Genomic DNA, 16,830 nt, shown 5'->3' with positions numbered 1-16,830 from the left:
GAGGTTGTTACATGGTTGTTCAGAGCATGAGTTACGCGAAAGGAAGGAATTTAGCGAGTGGGTGCTTGGAATAGGTGATGGTACCATCGGAGAAGATAACGATGTCAATATAAGTCTGAAAATTCCGGATGATTTGCTCCTCCAAAGTTTAGGTGATCCCATTGCATCCATTGTTGAGTACGTATATCCAAGTCTATTAGATAACTTGCATGATACTTCGTTTTTCAAAGAAAGAGCAATTTTAACACCAAAAAATCTGACCGTTGATGAGATTAATGATTATATGATGTCTCTTATGCCGGGTGAAGAAAAAATATACTTAAGCTGTGATTCTACAATGGATAAATCGTCCATGAGCAGTAGGCCAGACGACATCCATACACCTGAGTTTCTGAACACAATTAATGCTTCAGGTATCCCAAATCACAAGATAAGATTAAAAGTTGGAGTACCTGTGATGTTGATGCGCAACTTGGACCCAACTATAGGCCTTTGCAATGGAACAAGATTGGTAATCACAAGGATGGGAAGATATGTTCTTGAGGGAGAAGTGATTACAGGGACCAATATTGGTGATAAGGTGTACATACCAAGGCTGGCATTGTCACCTTCTGATCCACGAATTCCATTTAAATTTCAACGTAAACAATTCCCTATAACGGTTTGCTTTGCGATGACCATTAATAAGAGTCAAGGGCAGTCCCTCAAACAAGTCGGCATATACCTTTCACAACCGGTCTTCTCGCATGGTCAACTTTATGTTTCAATATCAAGAGTTACCTCAAGAACTGGCCTAAAGATTTTGCTGCTGGATGAAGATAGTAACTGTGTTGACAGCACTGCAAATGTAGTGTATCATTAAATTTTCTGCAATTTGTAGGAAGGAGACTCTGGTTTACATATGAGAAGTTGTATTATTGAAACAAATAGCAGGGTAGCTACTCTGTCCAGCTTAGTAGTGGTGACTATCTGCTATGTTTGTTGTTAGAGATTTTTTTACACTGCACCGGGGCATGATTTTCATTAGCATATTGTACTTGAAATGTTTGGTGTGTTGGTATATGATGTCATTTCTATTTTATTATGGTATAACCATTTGCTGGATGTGCTTTTTGCTTTTGGAGCTTTGCATGTGATAAGCGTGTTATCATCTGTTAAAAGTTAGGACATTGGTTCTTATAAAATCTCAAGTCATATCTTATACTGATCATATTGGTTTGCTTGATTTCGGATCCACTGTATTCACCAATTATGTTTTATGTAAATCCAATGCATGTATGGAGGACCATAATGTATGGAATATATGATCCATGTTTATCTTAAATTGCTATACCGACAGCTTAAATTGACCCGTGCGGCAGCACGGGTGGAAGGTCTAGTTACTTTAACCACTAAATTAACCAAAACAATTTAATTAAGACCAACGAGGCATATATATCTTGAATTTCAGCTCAATCCATTGGACCAAGACACTTGAGGCGTTGTGGTTATCTGACTTAGTAAGTTTATATTTTAACTTTAAGTAATCATTATGCTGTTGTAGGTGTAGATGAGAGGTGATGAATTTGTCTTTCATAGTAAATGTTTTTCATCTCTCTCATGTAATATTTGTTTCTATTCTGCGTTTCTGTGGCAGTGGATTTTTCAGTGAGGTTTTCTTTATATGGGTTTTTGTTGTATTAGATCGGTAGGGGGTTTGTTTTGTGTGGTTTTTTATGTGGGGTCTCCACTTATATTTGGTGCCTATTGTAACTCCTTATTTTGCGAGTTTTGTTTTCACCTTGCGACAACTCTGCCTAATAAATTTGATGTCAATGAAACAAAAAAAAATTATGTGCGACAAATTTGGTTTATGCAACATGGTTGAGTAATTTTTATCATTAAAATTAGGTATTTGCCTCAACCCATTTCGAAGACCACTGGACATGTTACGTCTTGGACCATAGGAAGAGGAAAGTGTATGTGCTGGACTCGTTATACAATGAAAGAAATGGCCCAAGGCAGCGTTTGGATAATGCGATGGTATATCTAATTCTTAATTAAATTGTTTTGGTTAATTTAGTGGTTAATGTAATTAATGTTGATCAAATGAGAACGTGTGTTTTTACAGAAAGTCCGTTTTGATGGGGTAGTAGAATTTATGAATAAAGGACCGAACAATAAAGCAAATCTGTTGGGATCTTAGTTGGAAGTTGTAGTGGTGGATTTACCAAAGCAAAAAAATTGGTTAGTGATGTTGAAAAACATTCTAAGACTCATTGATATATTACTTGTGTTTAGGGTTTATTTACCTAATTTGAAATTTGTAAAATTTGCAGTCATGATTGTGGGGTTTATGTCCTTAAGTACTTGGAGCTGTGAGATGGTCAAGCAAAATGGGGGCAGAAGAGTATGCCCGACTATTCATTGATAATGCTTTAAATCTTCTTAAGCATTGCGTTTTATTAGTTTGTTGTTGATTAATTAGTAATATGTAAATATTGATATATATCCAAATAAATGCATTTACTTATCTACAGGAGGATATCCTTCGGATCCGCAGTGACATTGTTTGTCGTCTGGTGCTTCATGAAGAAAATTAGTAATATGTAAACATTGTTTGTTGTTTGGACGAGGACTTTCATGTGCAGAATGTTTTCTGGGTTGATGCACGTAGTAGGTCTGCCTATGAGTACTTTGATGATGTTGCCACGTTCGATACCACCTACTTGACAAACAAATATGACATGCCATTTGCCCCTTTTGTTGGTGTAAATCATCACGGGCAATCCATTTTACTAGGTTGTGGTCTTTTATCAGCTGAAGATACTAGGTCCTTTACCTGGTTGTTCGAAACATTGCTAAGGTGTATGTCTTCGAGGGCTCCAGTGGGAATTGTAACTGATCAGTGCAAAGCAATGCAGAATGCAATCGAGGTTGTGTTTCCTAATAATAGGCATAGGTGGTGTCTATGGAATATAATGAGGAAAATTGCTGAAAAATTGAAAGGATATGCACAGTACAAAGGAATAAAAAATGCTATGGAAAATTGTGTCTATGATTCTCTGCTGGTTGATGATTTTGTTGTTGGGTGGACAACATTCATTGATAAATATGGTTTGGGTGAAAATGTTTGGTTGAATAACATTTTCAAAGAGCGGAAAAGTTGGGTACCATGTTATTTAAAACATGATTTCTGGGTCGGAATGTCAACAACACAGAGGAGTGAAAGTATGAATGCTTTTTTCGACGGTTACATGAATGATAGAACTTATCTTAGTGAATTTATAAAGCAATACGACAACGCACTCCAAGACAAGGCTGAAAAGGAATATGAGGCAGATTTTCGGTCTTCAAGCACAATATTTCCATGCGGGTCAAATTCCACAATCGAGAGACAATTTCAAGTTGAGTACACTCGTGCAAAGTATATGGAGATACAAGTAGAATTTTGGGGGAAATGCAATTGTTATTTTGAAGGTGTGACTATATTTGGTTTTACATCAACATAAACTGATTTAGAGGAGAGTATTGTGTGTGGTAAATCGAATGAAAGTAGGTATTGTATTGATTTCAATTGCGAAGACGATAACGTTACGTGTACTTGTTTGCTGTTTGTGTTCAGAGGCGTTTTGTGTAGACATTCATTTTTCGTACTTGGTCAGCTAAAAGTGAAAGAGCTTCCATCTAAATTTATCTTGCCAAGATGGAGTAAAAATGTGAAGAGAAAATATGCAGACATGAAGACAAGTTACAATGCCATAAAACTACAACCACGCATAGAAAGACTTGAAGGTCTTTGCAAGATATTTGATGAAATTGCAAAATATGCGGCTAAGACACCTAGTCAAACCACAAATTTGTATGTAGAAATGAACAAATGATCTAGCAAGAAGTTGGGCAAAATTACTTCACAGACAGATTGTGATGTGGGAGGGGATGATAGCTTAAACACGACGGAGGATTCATTATATCAGCAACCTGAACATCCAATTCTTAATCCGTTAAAAGTACCACGTAAGGGACGTCCTTGAACTAATAGTCGGTTGTCCACCACTGAAAATATTGCGAAAAAAAGTAAACTGCAAAGGGAAAAAACCAGATGTTTTGTTTATGGAAGTAAGTTGGTATTAACCTACTATTATTAAAAGTAAAAGTAACGACATGAAACCGTACGCTTGCAACCAGATGTTTTTAATAGTAATAGAATGTTAATTATGTTAATGCAATTTATATTTCACTTTGTAATACAACCTACAACACATCCTATGTCTATAAATGATGGGTTGCAAGCGTACGGTGATACGGTTAACTACTTTTCATCCTAACAGTCAACTACTGGTTTCATGTCGTTACTTGCATCAGTGGGAAAAGATGCAATTAACAAAAATAAGAATAACTGTAGTATACTTCAGTAAGCTTCTCGTTGACTTTAGTAATATACTTTGACTTACATTCATGCCTGAGACGTAACTATAATAAACAAGAATTCCTAAGGCGACATATAAGGAAAGACATTAACAAAAACACAAAACACTAATGAAATCAAACAAACTAATTGACATTTATCACATACACATACCATTTTGTTGGCTAGACAATGCTAGAATTACCACATGAACAGATGCAATTGTTATTAGTGGTTGAGAAGACTACAACAGATGCAATTGTTATTGCCAATCAACTGAACTTTTACTGTAAAAAGAAAACAAAAATATAAAGGCGTGTCGTCTTTACAACTTAAATAATTTAGTTTACTGTCAAATGCTATCTTGAAATTATTTAGTTTACTATCAAATGCAATCTTGAATAATTTAGTTTACATCCACTACTATTATGTTTAACTTTTATCTGAATGAATAACCATGTAATTTTGTCTATGAATATTAAGAATTGACTTATGAATATCAATGAATGACTTTCTTCAAATGTCTATGAAATTTGAATTGTTGAAATTGAGATTCAAATTTTTTAAAATTGGATTCAATTGGTTCGATATTTACTTAATGATTCAACTGGTTTTAAAACAAAATCTATCACCATAACATTCTGCCTAGAATTTATGGTCCACAAAATAACAAATTCTGCAACACAAATCAAACTACACTGGTGCTTCAATCTTCCATAACAACATTCTAAGAAATATTTTTAGATCATAAAAACAAGAAATACATACAGATGTTTGTGATGATGCTGACTGTGATGCCGATGCTGCCAAAGGAGTTTACAAACCAAAACCAGGTGCCACCTGAAAACATACATAATAAATTATGAGTTCCGCCTCTACAAAGAATGATACTAATTAATATAATATATTAGCATAAAAAGTGTATAACAAACAGATATCAAAGATAAGGGCATCGAGTAAAAAACCCAGCATACAACAATAACCATCAAAGTTGTTTCCCACTAGGTGAGACTAATTAGATGGATCAAACAATGCTATAATGTTTTGTCATGAAACCTCATGTATAATAATAAGCCATTGAACCTTAAATTTTCTCGCTAATGCATTCCTATTTTGTTCTGTGACCCACAAAACTGGCTATAGTCTAACCCAATGAATGTCCATAGCCTCTATTTAACAAACTTTATCCATCAATAAACACACGTAACGTAAAATTCAACCCATTCTTAACTTTAATACTGCCAAAATCTTATATATAAATTTAAAAAAAAAAGATTTTCAATATACCTATAAATGTTTAAGTCTAATTCTAATTAAACTGGTATGAATAACAAGAATAGTGAATCACCGCAAAAATGAGGAACGCCGACTAGATAAATTACCAGATTACCACATACCGCAAGAATAGTGAATACACACAGATATAAATTGTCATATTGAACAACCAAATCAAACAAAAGGGAGATGAATGAATATACCTGAGTTGCACAACGCTGACGAGAGGGAGCAGAGAGAGTGTCGGCTGTGACACCCTAAATCCCAAAAATAATTATTACTATTATTTAATTAAAAATAGAGTTTGATTCGCAGCGGAAACTGCCAAATAAAAACTTTAATATAAGAATTCTTCCACAAGATTTAGGATACCACATTGACTCATAACAAACCTAATTCACATTTAACTTCCTTGAAAATATAATACTTTTCTTTTACATCATAGAAAATGATTTTCTTGTACAAAACTAAATAAGTAAGCATATCCCTTTTCTAGTGTCACTATCAGAGCGGAGCTTTTCCCCAAATTAACAGACGACACATGACAAATCTTCATGGAAGGCACGTACTTGACTCCAAGACTCATAACCTATAGAACTACGGTTTCGCAACCGCAGGGCCAAGCCAGCAAACACAAACAACGAAGGGGTGAGTTTCGAGAACATGTAATAGCATAAAATAAATGAAAAGAACACGCAAAAAATCAAGTTTAAATACCTTATAAAACCAAATCACATTTAGAAGAAATCATCAAACATCAACACAATCCAATCGTCAAGTATAAACGTCACCATATCAAATCACCAAATACGAGCAATGTTATATCAATCATATTTAACATAAATCATTAAGATATTTAAAACAACATTCTAACTCAACCAGTTCAGCCACAATTCAAACTTTAATATGCATGCTCTCAAACTATAGACTCTTCATTTTCTTTTGTACCAATATGTTTTAAAGTACTAGATTAGGAGATCGATAGTACTATGCCACCACATGGATGGACGGACAATTCACCATATCATGTTGGTCTTATCTTTTTTGATAAGCCGGGAGGGGGAATATCATGGTGGTCTTATCATTATTAATAAGCCAGGTGAAGTTTGACCTCATAGACCCTCTCCTCAATCCAAGACACTTATGCCAAAATGATTTTCACTTTTACCCATTTAACAACTAGTTTCTCCCCTCGTTGGCCTAGGACACCCCTTCGGGGTCCCATCTTAAGCCAGGTCGAAGCTATCGTTATTCCAATATTTTCGGTAATCTCAATTTCAAATACATCAATTGTCTTTCGTTCCAAATTTTTGTCTCAGTATGATTCACAACACTTTCAAATTAACACGACATAATTTCAATCTCACATATTAATCACAATACAATAATTCATCTCACAACACCACATATTCAACGTATTGACTAAATCTCACATAATCATATAACCATTATAAAATACACAACGACACACATAATTTTCAATCAACAAGAGTCCAACCAGCCAAATAAGCACATGTTTCAATATCAGCACAACAACTAACTCACATAACATATTTCTAATAGTACATACGCATAGTTCAAATAATATCTCACTATCTATATTCATATATATATTTTGCATACCAACGATTCATTTCAACAAGATCAACATCATATAACATCACAATTATATTAATGATTGAATAATTAATTAATCAATTCAAATATCTACAGAAAATATACAAGTAAGCAGAACACAAACTCTATCAAATACATCAACTACCACAAATTCAACATAGTTTAAATCAAAGCAACACCTTAATAATGTTTCTAAATCATCTTTTAACCTCACACTTCCAAATTTGCACATTAATTTAATTATTCTCTCCAAGGGCTACAACCGTCGCGGTGAGCCCCGAATGAACATGTGGGAAATACAATTTTCCTGTTCATCCCATTTAAATTGCACTCATGATCTCGAACTCTTCTCTCTCACCCCATACCTTATTTAGACGCGTTTAAAAGCTAGCCCATGTCCAAGCTTCCGTTCCATTGACTCCTTGTTCCCAATAGTGACTCAAAGGTAGAAGCATCATGCTGAAATCTAGTTAAAGTCGGAGAAAGTTTAATGCACAGCTGATTGATACAGAGACCGAGCCTTGTTTCTCTTTAAAGTGCTGATCATCGTTACCTCTTCTTCTTTCTCTTGGCTTCTCTGCTTTTAGGGTTACGGTAGCCTTTCTTATTGTTTTCTATAGACTAATGATCAATAACTAAAACCTATCATACCCAGCTTCTCACAATATATATACACTCCATATGCTACCCTCGGAATCTCCTTACTCTTTTATTTGTTCTATATATTAAACCAATTACTATTATTATTTTTAACAATAAAGTTAACTACTATTTAAATAAATTGAAAATAAGTTCAAACATCAAAGGACTAGTTAAGATAGTAATAGCAATAAAATTTTAGGCTTCAAGTAGTAACTGTCTAAAATTAATTACCAACGTAAAAACAAAAGGCAGACACTTCAAAAAAACTATCATTCCATAGCAAAAAATTCTAATAATTTATCAATACATTAGTAATATAAAATAACCAGAAATTTGGGGCGTTACATCGGCAAGGGTGCTGCGGTTGAAAGAAAACCTCCGACGAGAGAGAGCACAAATAGATAATAATGGAGACACAATGGATTTCAATCATTGACGGGTGAAAGGGGAGAATTGAAGGTCGACGGCAGCGACAATAAATCTTGCGGGGTGCATGGGAAAAAAGGGAGAAAAGGGAAATGGCATGGGAGAGAGAGATGGGCCGAATCCTCTGCTACAATTTTTTTTTTATCATTACTCATTTTTGTGTGACATGGATTTGAGAAATTTTTTTATTAATTAAATGTGCTACACAAGAGGGGTGTATGAGTGGTATGCCACCTATGGTGGTATGTGTTTCAGTGCTCTTTATAAAACCAATTTTATCAATCAAATTGTGTGATTTATTTATGGCCCTTGCAGCATTTATTTTGTATCAATGATGATGATAACTCATGGTCATTTCAAAGGATTGATTTGATATTTGTCTAGATTTATTTTATCAAATCAAATTGTGTGATTTATTTACACCATGTATAATCCTGGTTACATTCTAAAATGACAAAATTATTCTTGCATGTAATTTAATCTTAAACTCAGTTTAAGTAGGTCATGTAAAATGAGTTTAAGTGACACATACTTAAACTCAGTTTAAGTAGGTCATGTAAACTTATTTTAAATTCAGTTTACATGACCTACTTAAATTGAATTTAAATTAACCTCAACAATGTAAATTGAAACCGTCGTACAATGCAGTTAAACAAGAAGAAAAAAAATTGAAACTAGCATTATTGAAAATGAAGAAGAAATTCACTTACTTATAAGCAATCGAGTATGGATGAAAGATGTTTTGATTCACTATTTAATCTTCCATATAGATTGATTGAACATCAGAATTGTTTGATCGTTTGTGGATGAAAGAGGGTGAAATTTTAGAGTAACAATGAATGAAATAAAGGTTTTAAGAAAATTTAAATAAAAGGGCAATTTTAGTATTATTATAAACTTTTAAGAAAACTTGGGTGTAACCAGACATATATGAGGTGTGAATAGAAAAACTCTTATGGGAATTGATGTGATAATAAGTTATATAATTGAAAGACGAATTTACTTCTTTGGACACAATTTAATTTGTTTAATTTTTCGATCAAAATAGTCATTGTCAACAAAAATTTATTTTCTAAAAATTTCGATCAAATTTGTCTCTTTATATACGGAAAAGTTGACTTTAAATTCCACGTCACAGGTTAATGTGACATGTCAACATTGTTAACAACGAAACTTGATGGATGAACTAAATTGAACGAGTGTTATAAAATCCAGAGACATTCAGGGACGTTCTGACTATTTCGATTAATTGAAGATAAATTGATCGATTGGTGAAAATTTAAAGACAAACTAGGGTATTCTCTTTCGTGATCCCTTTCATGATTTTAAGGCAAGGTAACTTGCATGTAGAGTCAGACCTAAATAAATATAGCCACCATTGAGTGAAGTATTTCCTCATCTTTAAGTCAGGGAAAAATATCGTTACGTTAATAATTTTTATTACTACGTTTATAGAGCATAAATTTTGGACTTAATTGTAATTTTGGTCCTTCTATTTTAACTATTTTGCATATTTGACCCCATATTTTAAAGTCTGACAGTTTTGGTCCCTCCATCATATTTTTGGACTTAAAATTAGTGATGAGATGTGGTTTAAATGACGTTGTATATGATCCAATGACAGAAAAAAATCAACATCGATGAAATTGTAAGAAAGTTCCTTAAAAATTTCATTTAAAAGTTTAAAACATGTAATATATCATATATTAGACTAGATATTTGAGGGAGGACCAAAACAGTCAAATTTTAAAATAAGAGGACAAAATCAACAAAATAGTGAAAATAAAGAGATCAAAAGTACGATTAACCTTAATCTTTATTGGTGATATGTTGGAATATTCTATTATTTATGAGTTGTTTATATCATTTTTATTTATTAAAAAATAAAAGATAATTATACAATCATTTTGTGAAAACTTTAAAAAAAAACATCTCCTTTTCTTTTTCTTTTTATTGTATTTTATCAACAAGACCATCCCCAATGAGGGAGTCTTAAACTTTTAAGACTTGGTACTTATTAGGTACTCCCATTGGGGAGAAAAATTGTTGGGGACTTACTTAAGACCTTCAATCTTAAGTGAGACTCATACTTTTTTAATATTAAATGTAATGATTTAAAATTATTGATAATTGATGAGGAGTTTCATTTAAGAAATTTGTGTGAGATTTGGGTTGGAAGAATTGAGTATTTATTAGTTACTATTATTACAAAATTATAACTGAGTCATGTGTACATATGAAATCTATTTAAGTAGTAAAAAAATGAGTGTCTCGATTAATTGAAAAGAAAAAGAGGATTGTCCCAAAAAAATATCATTACTTTGATTAGAAAGTGAATTCAAACTGGTCTTATGCCAAATTGGGAATAAACGGTCAATCCAAGAAAAATCTAACAAATTACCAGAAATTCTTCCCCCAAGTGCCGATTCCAGATTGCAAATGATATTCTCTCTCAACTGCAGTATCTGAACTTTGCCAAAAGAATCAACGTTACTTCAAATGCAATTACAATCACTAACACCTTTCAATTTAAACAAATCTCCAACTCCCACCAAAATACACCCCCCTTCATCCTCACGCACCCTATGCTCCATTCGAGTCACAGCATCAGCCACCTCGCCGCCGCAGCCAATCTCAATTCAGCTGACACCCAATTCGCCTCCTTCGCTGTCGCAATTCACAGCCACATCGCCCATTTCGCCGCCCGGAAATGTTGGGTTTCGCCCCACCCCTGAATTGGGGCTTCTCTCTCATGTATTCGTTTTCTCCATGGTACAACACAAATTTCATCTTTAACAAATTTTTATTTCTGGATAGTGAATTTTCTTTTCTTTTCACAGTTCTTTTTTTTGATTTTGCAGGTTTTTGGTGCATTATTCTCTGTGGCTTTAATTTCAATTCCAACGTTAATTGTAGGTTTCTGTATTGCGAATTTCAATTGATTTGTTGAATGGTTAATATAATCTTCAACTAATTGTTATGTTTGTTTGTTGCAAAGGCTTTTGGAAGATTAGGAAATTCAGTGAAGAAATTGTCTGAGGTTGTTTCCGAAGAGGTACCTGGAACTTTATCTTCACTCAAACTTTCTATTTTGGAGCTTAGTGATTTGACACAACAATTAAGCAGTCTCAGGTAACACATCATTCAATTATGGTTTATTTGTCACCGACATTTTATATTGATGGCGTGTCAGTGACTAGTCTCAATACGTAAGCATGTTGTTACAATCAATTATGTCTATTTTTTAAAAATTATTAACCGATTTTATGTGTCAGTGTCGTGTCTTGTGTCTGTGCTTTGTAGATTCAGGTTGCCGCTAGCTTTGGCCATTTTTGTTAAGATGTTAGCCTATTTCTAATTGTGTTGTGTAAAAATATTTTAGGCATATAATCTCTGGTTTTGGCATTGGAAATAAGGATAGAAGCTCCATGAGATCGAAATCCTTTCGCAAGAAGAAACCATCCTCCTAACATTGCAAATGATGCCTAGGTGTGTACTTTGTGAGCATTTTTGTTTAGGAAATTATGCTTCTTTGGTGAATTAAAATTGCTTGATAGGTGTATAGCTGTATGCCCTTTTGATTCTTATGATTTGCATGTAATTTACAATCTGTGTATTTAAGTATGATCACAATAACCCTTTGGCGCTTTTAAGCTTTGAGGCTGTATGTTGATCCTGATAATCAGTATATTATTGGCAATGATTGGGTGCACTTAACATGTTTGGTATCGACCGTTCTAGGCGTATTAGATACTGTATATATATTAATTTTCATGTTTATATATTCCATTTTGGCTTGTTCAAAAAAAAAAAAATTCATGTTTAATTAAATCTATTATAAATTTCCATAAGCTACGAAGTCCATCAAGCCACAAGGATTTGTCTAGTGGTGAGGAGTTTGTGTAGCTAATATCAAACAGGGTTTTAAATTGTGGTCGCAAATGCGGCTATTACAATTGCAGACATTGGTACTGGTGTGGCATGAATTTATTTTTTATTAGCGTCAAACATTATAATTTATTACTTATTTTATATCATTCAAATATCTTCTATTTTCTCTATAAAATCTCATTATATATAGAGAAATGATATTTGAACAACCATTTCTCGATAACTTAAAAATATCTTAATTCCTTTAAAACACTCTCAATCAATGATGTAAAGAGAAAGAAAGATAGAAAAATAGTTCTTATGAACTCGTTACGGTGTTTGGATGCAGTTTTCTCTGTGGTTACCAATCACACTACAATCGCAGCCCGATGCGGTTGCAAACATTGCTGCAACCGCAATATTGCAGCCGCATCATGAGATGCGGTCTGCAATTTTAAATCTTGGTATCAAGTATGAATGTGGTCCTAGGTTAAAATCTTAATTGTTTCCAAAGCACCAAAAAAAGCAACAAAGTCTATCATGGTGTTCATCTTGAATCATGATCTGTAAATAGATACGACTCCCTTGATTATTTGTAATTCCATTCAAGGACTATTTAATTTAACTTAAAATCTGATTATATGAACATTTACAGTTTTGCGTGCTTCTTTAGCTTATCGCCAGCGTCTTTTGCATTATCTGGAACGGGCATGTTGCTTTTAAGAGTTACCCTAGAAGTTGCTATCAACGTTCTGTTTTGTGAGTCTGAAGGATCAATCTTCCAGAGTCTTACATCCCACACCTGATACAGAGAAAGTTGTTATCGTATGCTCTTTAATCACACATGAGACTCAACAATAACATAGTTTTTATGCTTAACAAAAGTTAGGTGGCTAATATTGTGTTGGTATTATAAAGTCACAAATTGACTGTATATTTATAGCAATGTTAATGAGTCACACATGTCAAGCTGAGTGAATCATGCTAGTCGTAGTGATGTTTTTATGCTCATGTGAAAATGTTTTCTTAAAAATCACACTTTGTTTGGAAGTATTATCTAGATAAAAAAAATGTGCATCATATTTTTCCAGAAGTATACTTCCAACATCCAAGTGAATGTGGAGGGTGGAGAAAAAAAAAAACTAACTAAAAATCAAGTGAAAATGCTCTGTGCATTATGTTTTTACAAGTTTCAATATCCTAGTAAAATATATAATGCACAAAGTATAAACTAAATTTCATTTATTATTGAAATATTTTTATTTGAATGGATAAAAAACTCCAAAAAATAATCAATGAAAACAGGATAAAATGCAAGTTAAAGGTATGTGAAATGTTTGCACGAATATGTCAGAAACAACATGTGTGGTCAACAAAAAAAAAGGACACAGATGTGCAGTGCTATTAATTTGTACTCGATGATAGGTCAAAGGTTGATTAAATTAAATTTGGGTGATACGAAAGAAGCACGGTGTCAGATAAGAGCATTTAGTGTATGATTTATTGTGCCCAAATTATAGATGATGGTAGTAACCCTAAAAAACTTGTACTATTGGAGTAAGCATCTTATGAAAATGAGTGAATTAAAACTTACTATAATGTGCATCAATTAGAACAACCTAAAAAAAATCCTATATGGACTTGCCCATCAAAATTGATACAAAGAGGAATCAAACCGGAGACTTTGAGAGAGAAAACTCCAAGATCTGAAGTCAACCCCAAATGGGTTGCCGGGTCCATTTATATCATTTTTAATATTATATATTTATTATTATTTACCGGTTTGATTAGGTAAAATTTATTAAAATATTTTTTTTTGCAACTTTAATAATTAATAGTATTTTTAAGCATGTAAAAAAGCAAGAGTAGACAATCCAAACGTGATGATCACCTCCACGAATAAAAAACTTTTTTTCGTTAGAAACAAACCTAACTAAGAATTATTTTTTATGACTAAACCATTAACATCTTACTAACTATTATCCGTTGTTAAATTTCCTAATTGCATTGAACAGTTTGTGTAGAAAGGAATGAAAGGTTAACCTCCACAAAAAATAAAGGGAAAATGACGAAAAAAGCAAAAGCCAACAAACCGATAATTTTGAGATAAGATCTTATCCACCCAAACAATCCCGACACCAATGACAAACCTCAACAATCGAGTGAAATGAACAAAGCCAGGAAAGAGATGATAATTAAAAGAGTAAAACAGAAAAGAAAAAACAAGTTTTAAGTAAAAAAATTCAACACAACATTTTGAAGTAAACAATACATCTAAATATCTCTATGTACGAGACAGTGTCACCGTGTGTTTTCATTAGTAAATTCATAGACCAAACTATTTTAATTAACGGAACGCACATTCCGTAACAAAACTAAACAACGGAAGACACATATGATGATTGAACTAACAATGCAAATGAAAATATCGTAGTTGTGTTTATCAGTTTCAGGTAGTGCTTATCACTTTAAATTAACAATGCAAATGAAAATATCGTAGTTGTGTGTAAGTTTCAGGTAGTGCTTATCACTTTATCACTTCGTCCACCCATAAAAAAATATCAATCAATTATTTGTAGTTGTATAAGGTTTTGTAAAACGAAGAGTTGCCAACAAATACAGCGTTCATGTTCTAGTCATAGATTAATAATTTGTTTTTTTTCATTGAAAATTCATATAGCTTTAATTTATATAATATAATTAGTGATGATATAATAAGAGATTAAGATGAACACCTGAATGGTTTTACCAACAATTAAAGGGGTGGCTTCAGCATGGATAAAGTCACCAATGACTGCTGCTTTCAAATGATTGATGCTAAGTTGAATTCCAGCAACTCTTTTATATCCACAAGCAATATGTGCTCCAATACTTGCTAGAGATTCTGATATCATTGCTGATACACCTCCATGAAGCACCTTAAATGGCTGCAAAATCCACATCAATAACCATATAAAATCAAAAATCAATCATATAATTAATTCTTCTTTCTTGTTCATATACATAGGACAAATTAAAATAAAATAAAAAATGTATGAAACATTATAATAGAACAATAAGAAACCATAGAGAGAGTCAAATAATTGTTATAAGAAGCAAAAAAAATATAAAAAGCAAAAATTGGGGTTGACCTGGCAACACTTTTGTGTAAGATGAAGATTGCCAGAAACTTTTTGTGCTGACAAATCTTCAAATTCAAATCCAATTGTATGAAGGGGTGCATCCAATTCAGCAGCTTTTGGTTTTCCCGATGATGATGCTTTGTGTTCCATGAATGAATAAAAATTAAAGAGAAATTGAAAACGGGTATTCTATGAATATATTTTGTGTTCCCTATTGTTCATAGATTATGTTATGTAGTCGTCATTATTGACAAAATGGTCAAGCACATTGAAAGTTCGATGCTTTGTAAAGTGTTGGAGGATTAATTTAGGAATCATTGTGAGCCGTTGATTTTAAGGGTATTTTAGGGATTAAGAAAAAAATGAAAGGTGTTAGTTTGATGGTAGGTAAAGTCTTTAAGGTTGGTAGATTGTTGAATATGGAACATTGAGGCATAAATGGAGTGCGCCATGGTGGTACTCACTTTTAGGATTTGGATTTAATACACTAACTACTTCATGCACCTACTTCTTTTGATCGTCGGATCTGAAATCGACGGTGGAGATGAGTCAATAATAAATTTGTGATGGTGTAACGTGTGAGCGAATAATCTTAAATCAATTGTCGAGATCGATTAATGTGCGTAATTGCTTGTATTTAATTGTAGTATACAAAAGATTATTGATTGAGTTACCTTGATCGAGTTTTGAATTTAATGATTAAAATGACTTAAGTCTCTTACTATTTGAACTAATTCATTGTTTGTTTATCAATATTTTTAAGGCACACAAAAAACTAAATGAATGCTTTTAAGTTATTTTTCTTTTTACAAAAGCAAAATGATATTCATTCATTAAAATTGATAAAATACATAAGATACAATAACATGATCAACATCGCTAAAAACGTAAATGGTGAATCTGCGAACAAATTTACAACACTCAAGTTAATAGTATACAACGGAAAAATGCCTACAGATAATATGATAAATATAAATCACCAGAACATCAATGCTTCCGGATCTGCAACATGACGTCCAAGTCATTGATTGAATCTATGATTGACTGAATTTGATCTTTCGATAAGAAGAAAACGAATACCGCAACAAGACACAAAATCAAACAACGCGTCACAAGATGACGAACAACACAACGTCGCACTCGGACGATGAAATCATGAAAGAACCCAAGAAAAAACTTGATATATGTGGAAATCATCACTCATTTAGATTGAAAGAAAGACGAAAAAAGATGCAGATGAGTGATTCTAGATCAAAAGATGACCTAAAACCATCCCTCTTTGATGAGTGAAAGATGAACAGAACTTAAAGATAAGGTGGAGTTTCTCTCACTAAAAAACTAGAACCCATTAGAATGAATGTATTTAAGTTGAGCAGCGGATTTTTCCCATATTGATCTCCCCTAGTGATCCCGGTATATAAAATAAATTAAAAAGGAACATCATTAATTGAAGAAAAAAACATTTAAATTTTTTTTTTCTGATAAAAAATA

General features: G+C 32.9%; 2 protein-coding genes across 2 annotated transcripts; one reads left to right on the top strand and one right to left on the bottom strand.

Moving 5' to 3' along the window:
- The first annotated feature begins 10,665 nt into the window (after positions 1-10,665).
- On the top strand, positions 10,666-12,059 carry LOC146946278 (uncharacterized). Its single transcript, XM_085744418.1, has 4 exons — positions 10,666-11,119; positions 11,209-11,259; positions 11,346-11,479; positions 11,730-12,059. The coding sequence occupies exons 1-4, from the start codon at positions 10,847-10,849 to the stop codon at positions 11,815-11,817; spliced, it is 546 nt and encodes a 181-aa protein (XP_085600544.1). The 5' UTR covers positions 10,666-10,846; the 3' UTR covers positions 11,818-12,059.
- A 644-nt stretch (positions 12,060-12,703) lies between these two features.
- Positions 12,704-15,758, bottom strand: LOC146946277 (1,4-dihydroxy-2-naphthoyl-CoA thioesterase 1-like). Its single transcript, XM_085744419.1, has 3 exons — positions 15,349-15,758; positions 14,953-15,144; positions 12,704-13,019 (listed from the first exon to the last, which is right to left on the bottom strand). The coding sequence occupies exons 1-3, from the start codon at positions 15,487-15,489 to the stop codon at positions 12,867-12,869; spliced, it is 486 nt and encodes a 161-aa protein (XP_085600545.1). The 5' UTR covers positions 15,490-15,758; the 3' UTR covers positions 12,704-12,866.
- Between the last annotated feature and the right edge of the window lie 1,072 nt (positions 15,759-16,830).

This window comes from Medicago sativa, chromosome 2 (genome assembly GCF_051527215.1).
Source record: "Medicago sativa cultivar Bolivia chromosome 2, Bolivia_mono, whole genome shotgun sequence".
Lineage (NCBI taxonomy): Eukaryota > Viridiplantae > Streptophyta > Magnoliopsida > Fabales > Fabaceae > Medicago > Medicago sativa.
This window is presented reverse-complemented; position numbering and strand designations above follow the sequence as displayed.

Bases quoted from the DNA above. Each gene is read 5' to 3' on its own strand.
- LOC146946278 (XM_085744418.1), top strand. From the start codon at position 10,847: ATGCAATTACAATCACTAACACCTTTCAATTTAAACAAATCTCCAACT. The intron at 11,260-11,345 runs GTAGGTTTCTGT...TTTGTTGCAAAG, and splicing joins TTTCAATTCCAACGTTAATT to GCTTTTGGAAGATTAGGAAA. The intron at 11,480-11,729 runs GTAACACATCAT...AAAATATTTTAG, and splicing joins CAACAATTAAGCAGTCTCAG to GCATATAATCTCTGGTTTTG.
- LOC146946277 (XM_085744419.1), bottom strand. From the start codon at position 15,489: ATGGAACACAAAGCATCATCATCGGGAAAACCAAAAGCTGCTGAATTG. The intron at 15,145-15,348 runs GTCAACCCCAAT...TGGATTTTGCAG, and splicing joins TTACACAAAAGTGTTGCCAG to CCATTTAAGGTGCTTCATGG. The intron at 13,020-14,952 runs GTGTTCATCTTA...TCTCTGTATCAG, and splicing joins TTGTTGGTAAAACCATTCAG to GTGTGGGATGTAAGACTCTG.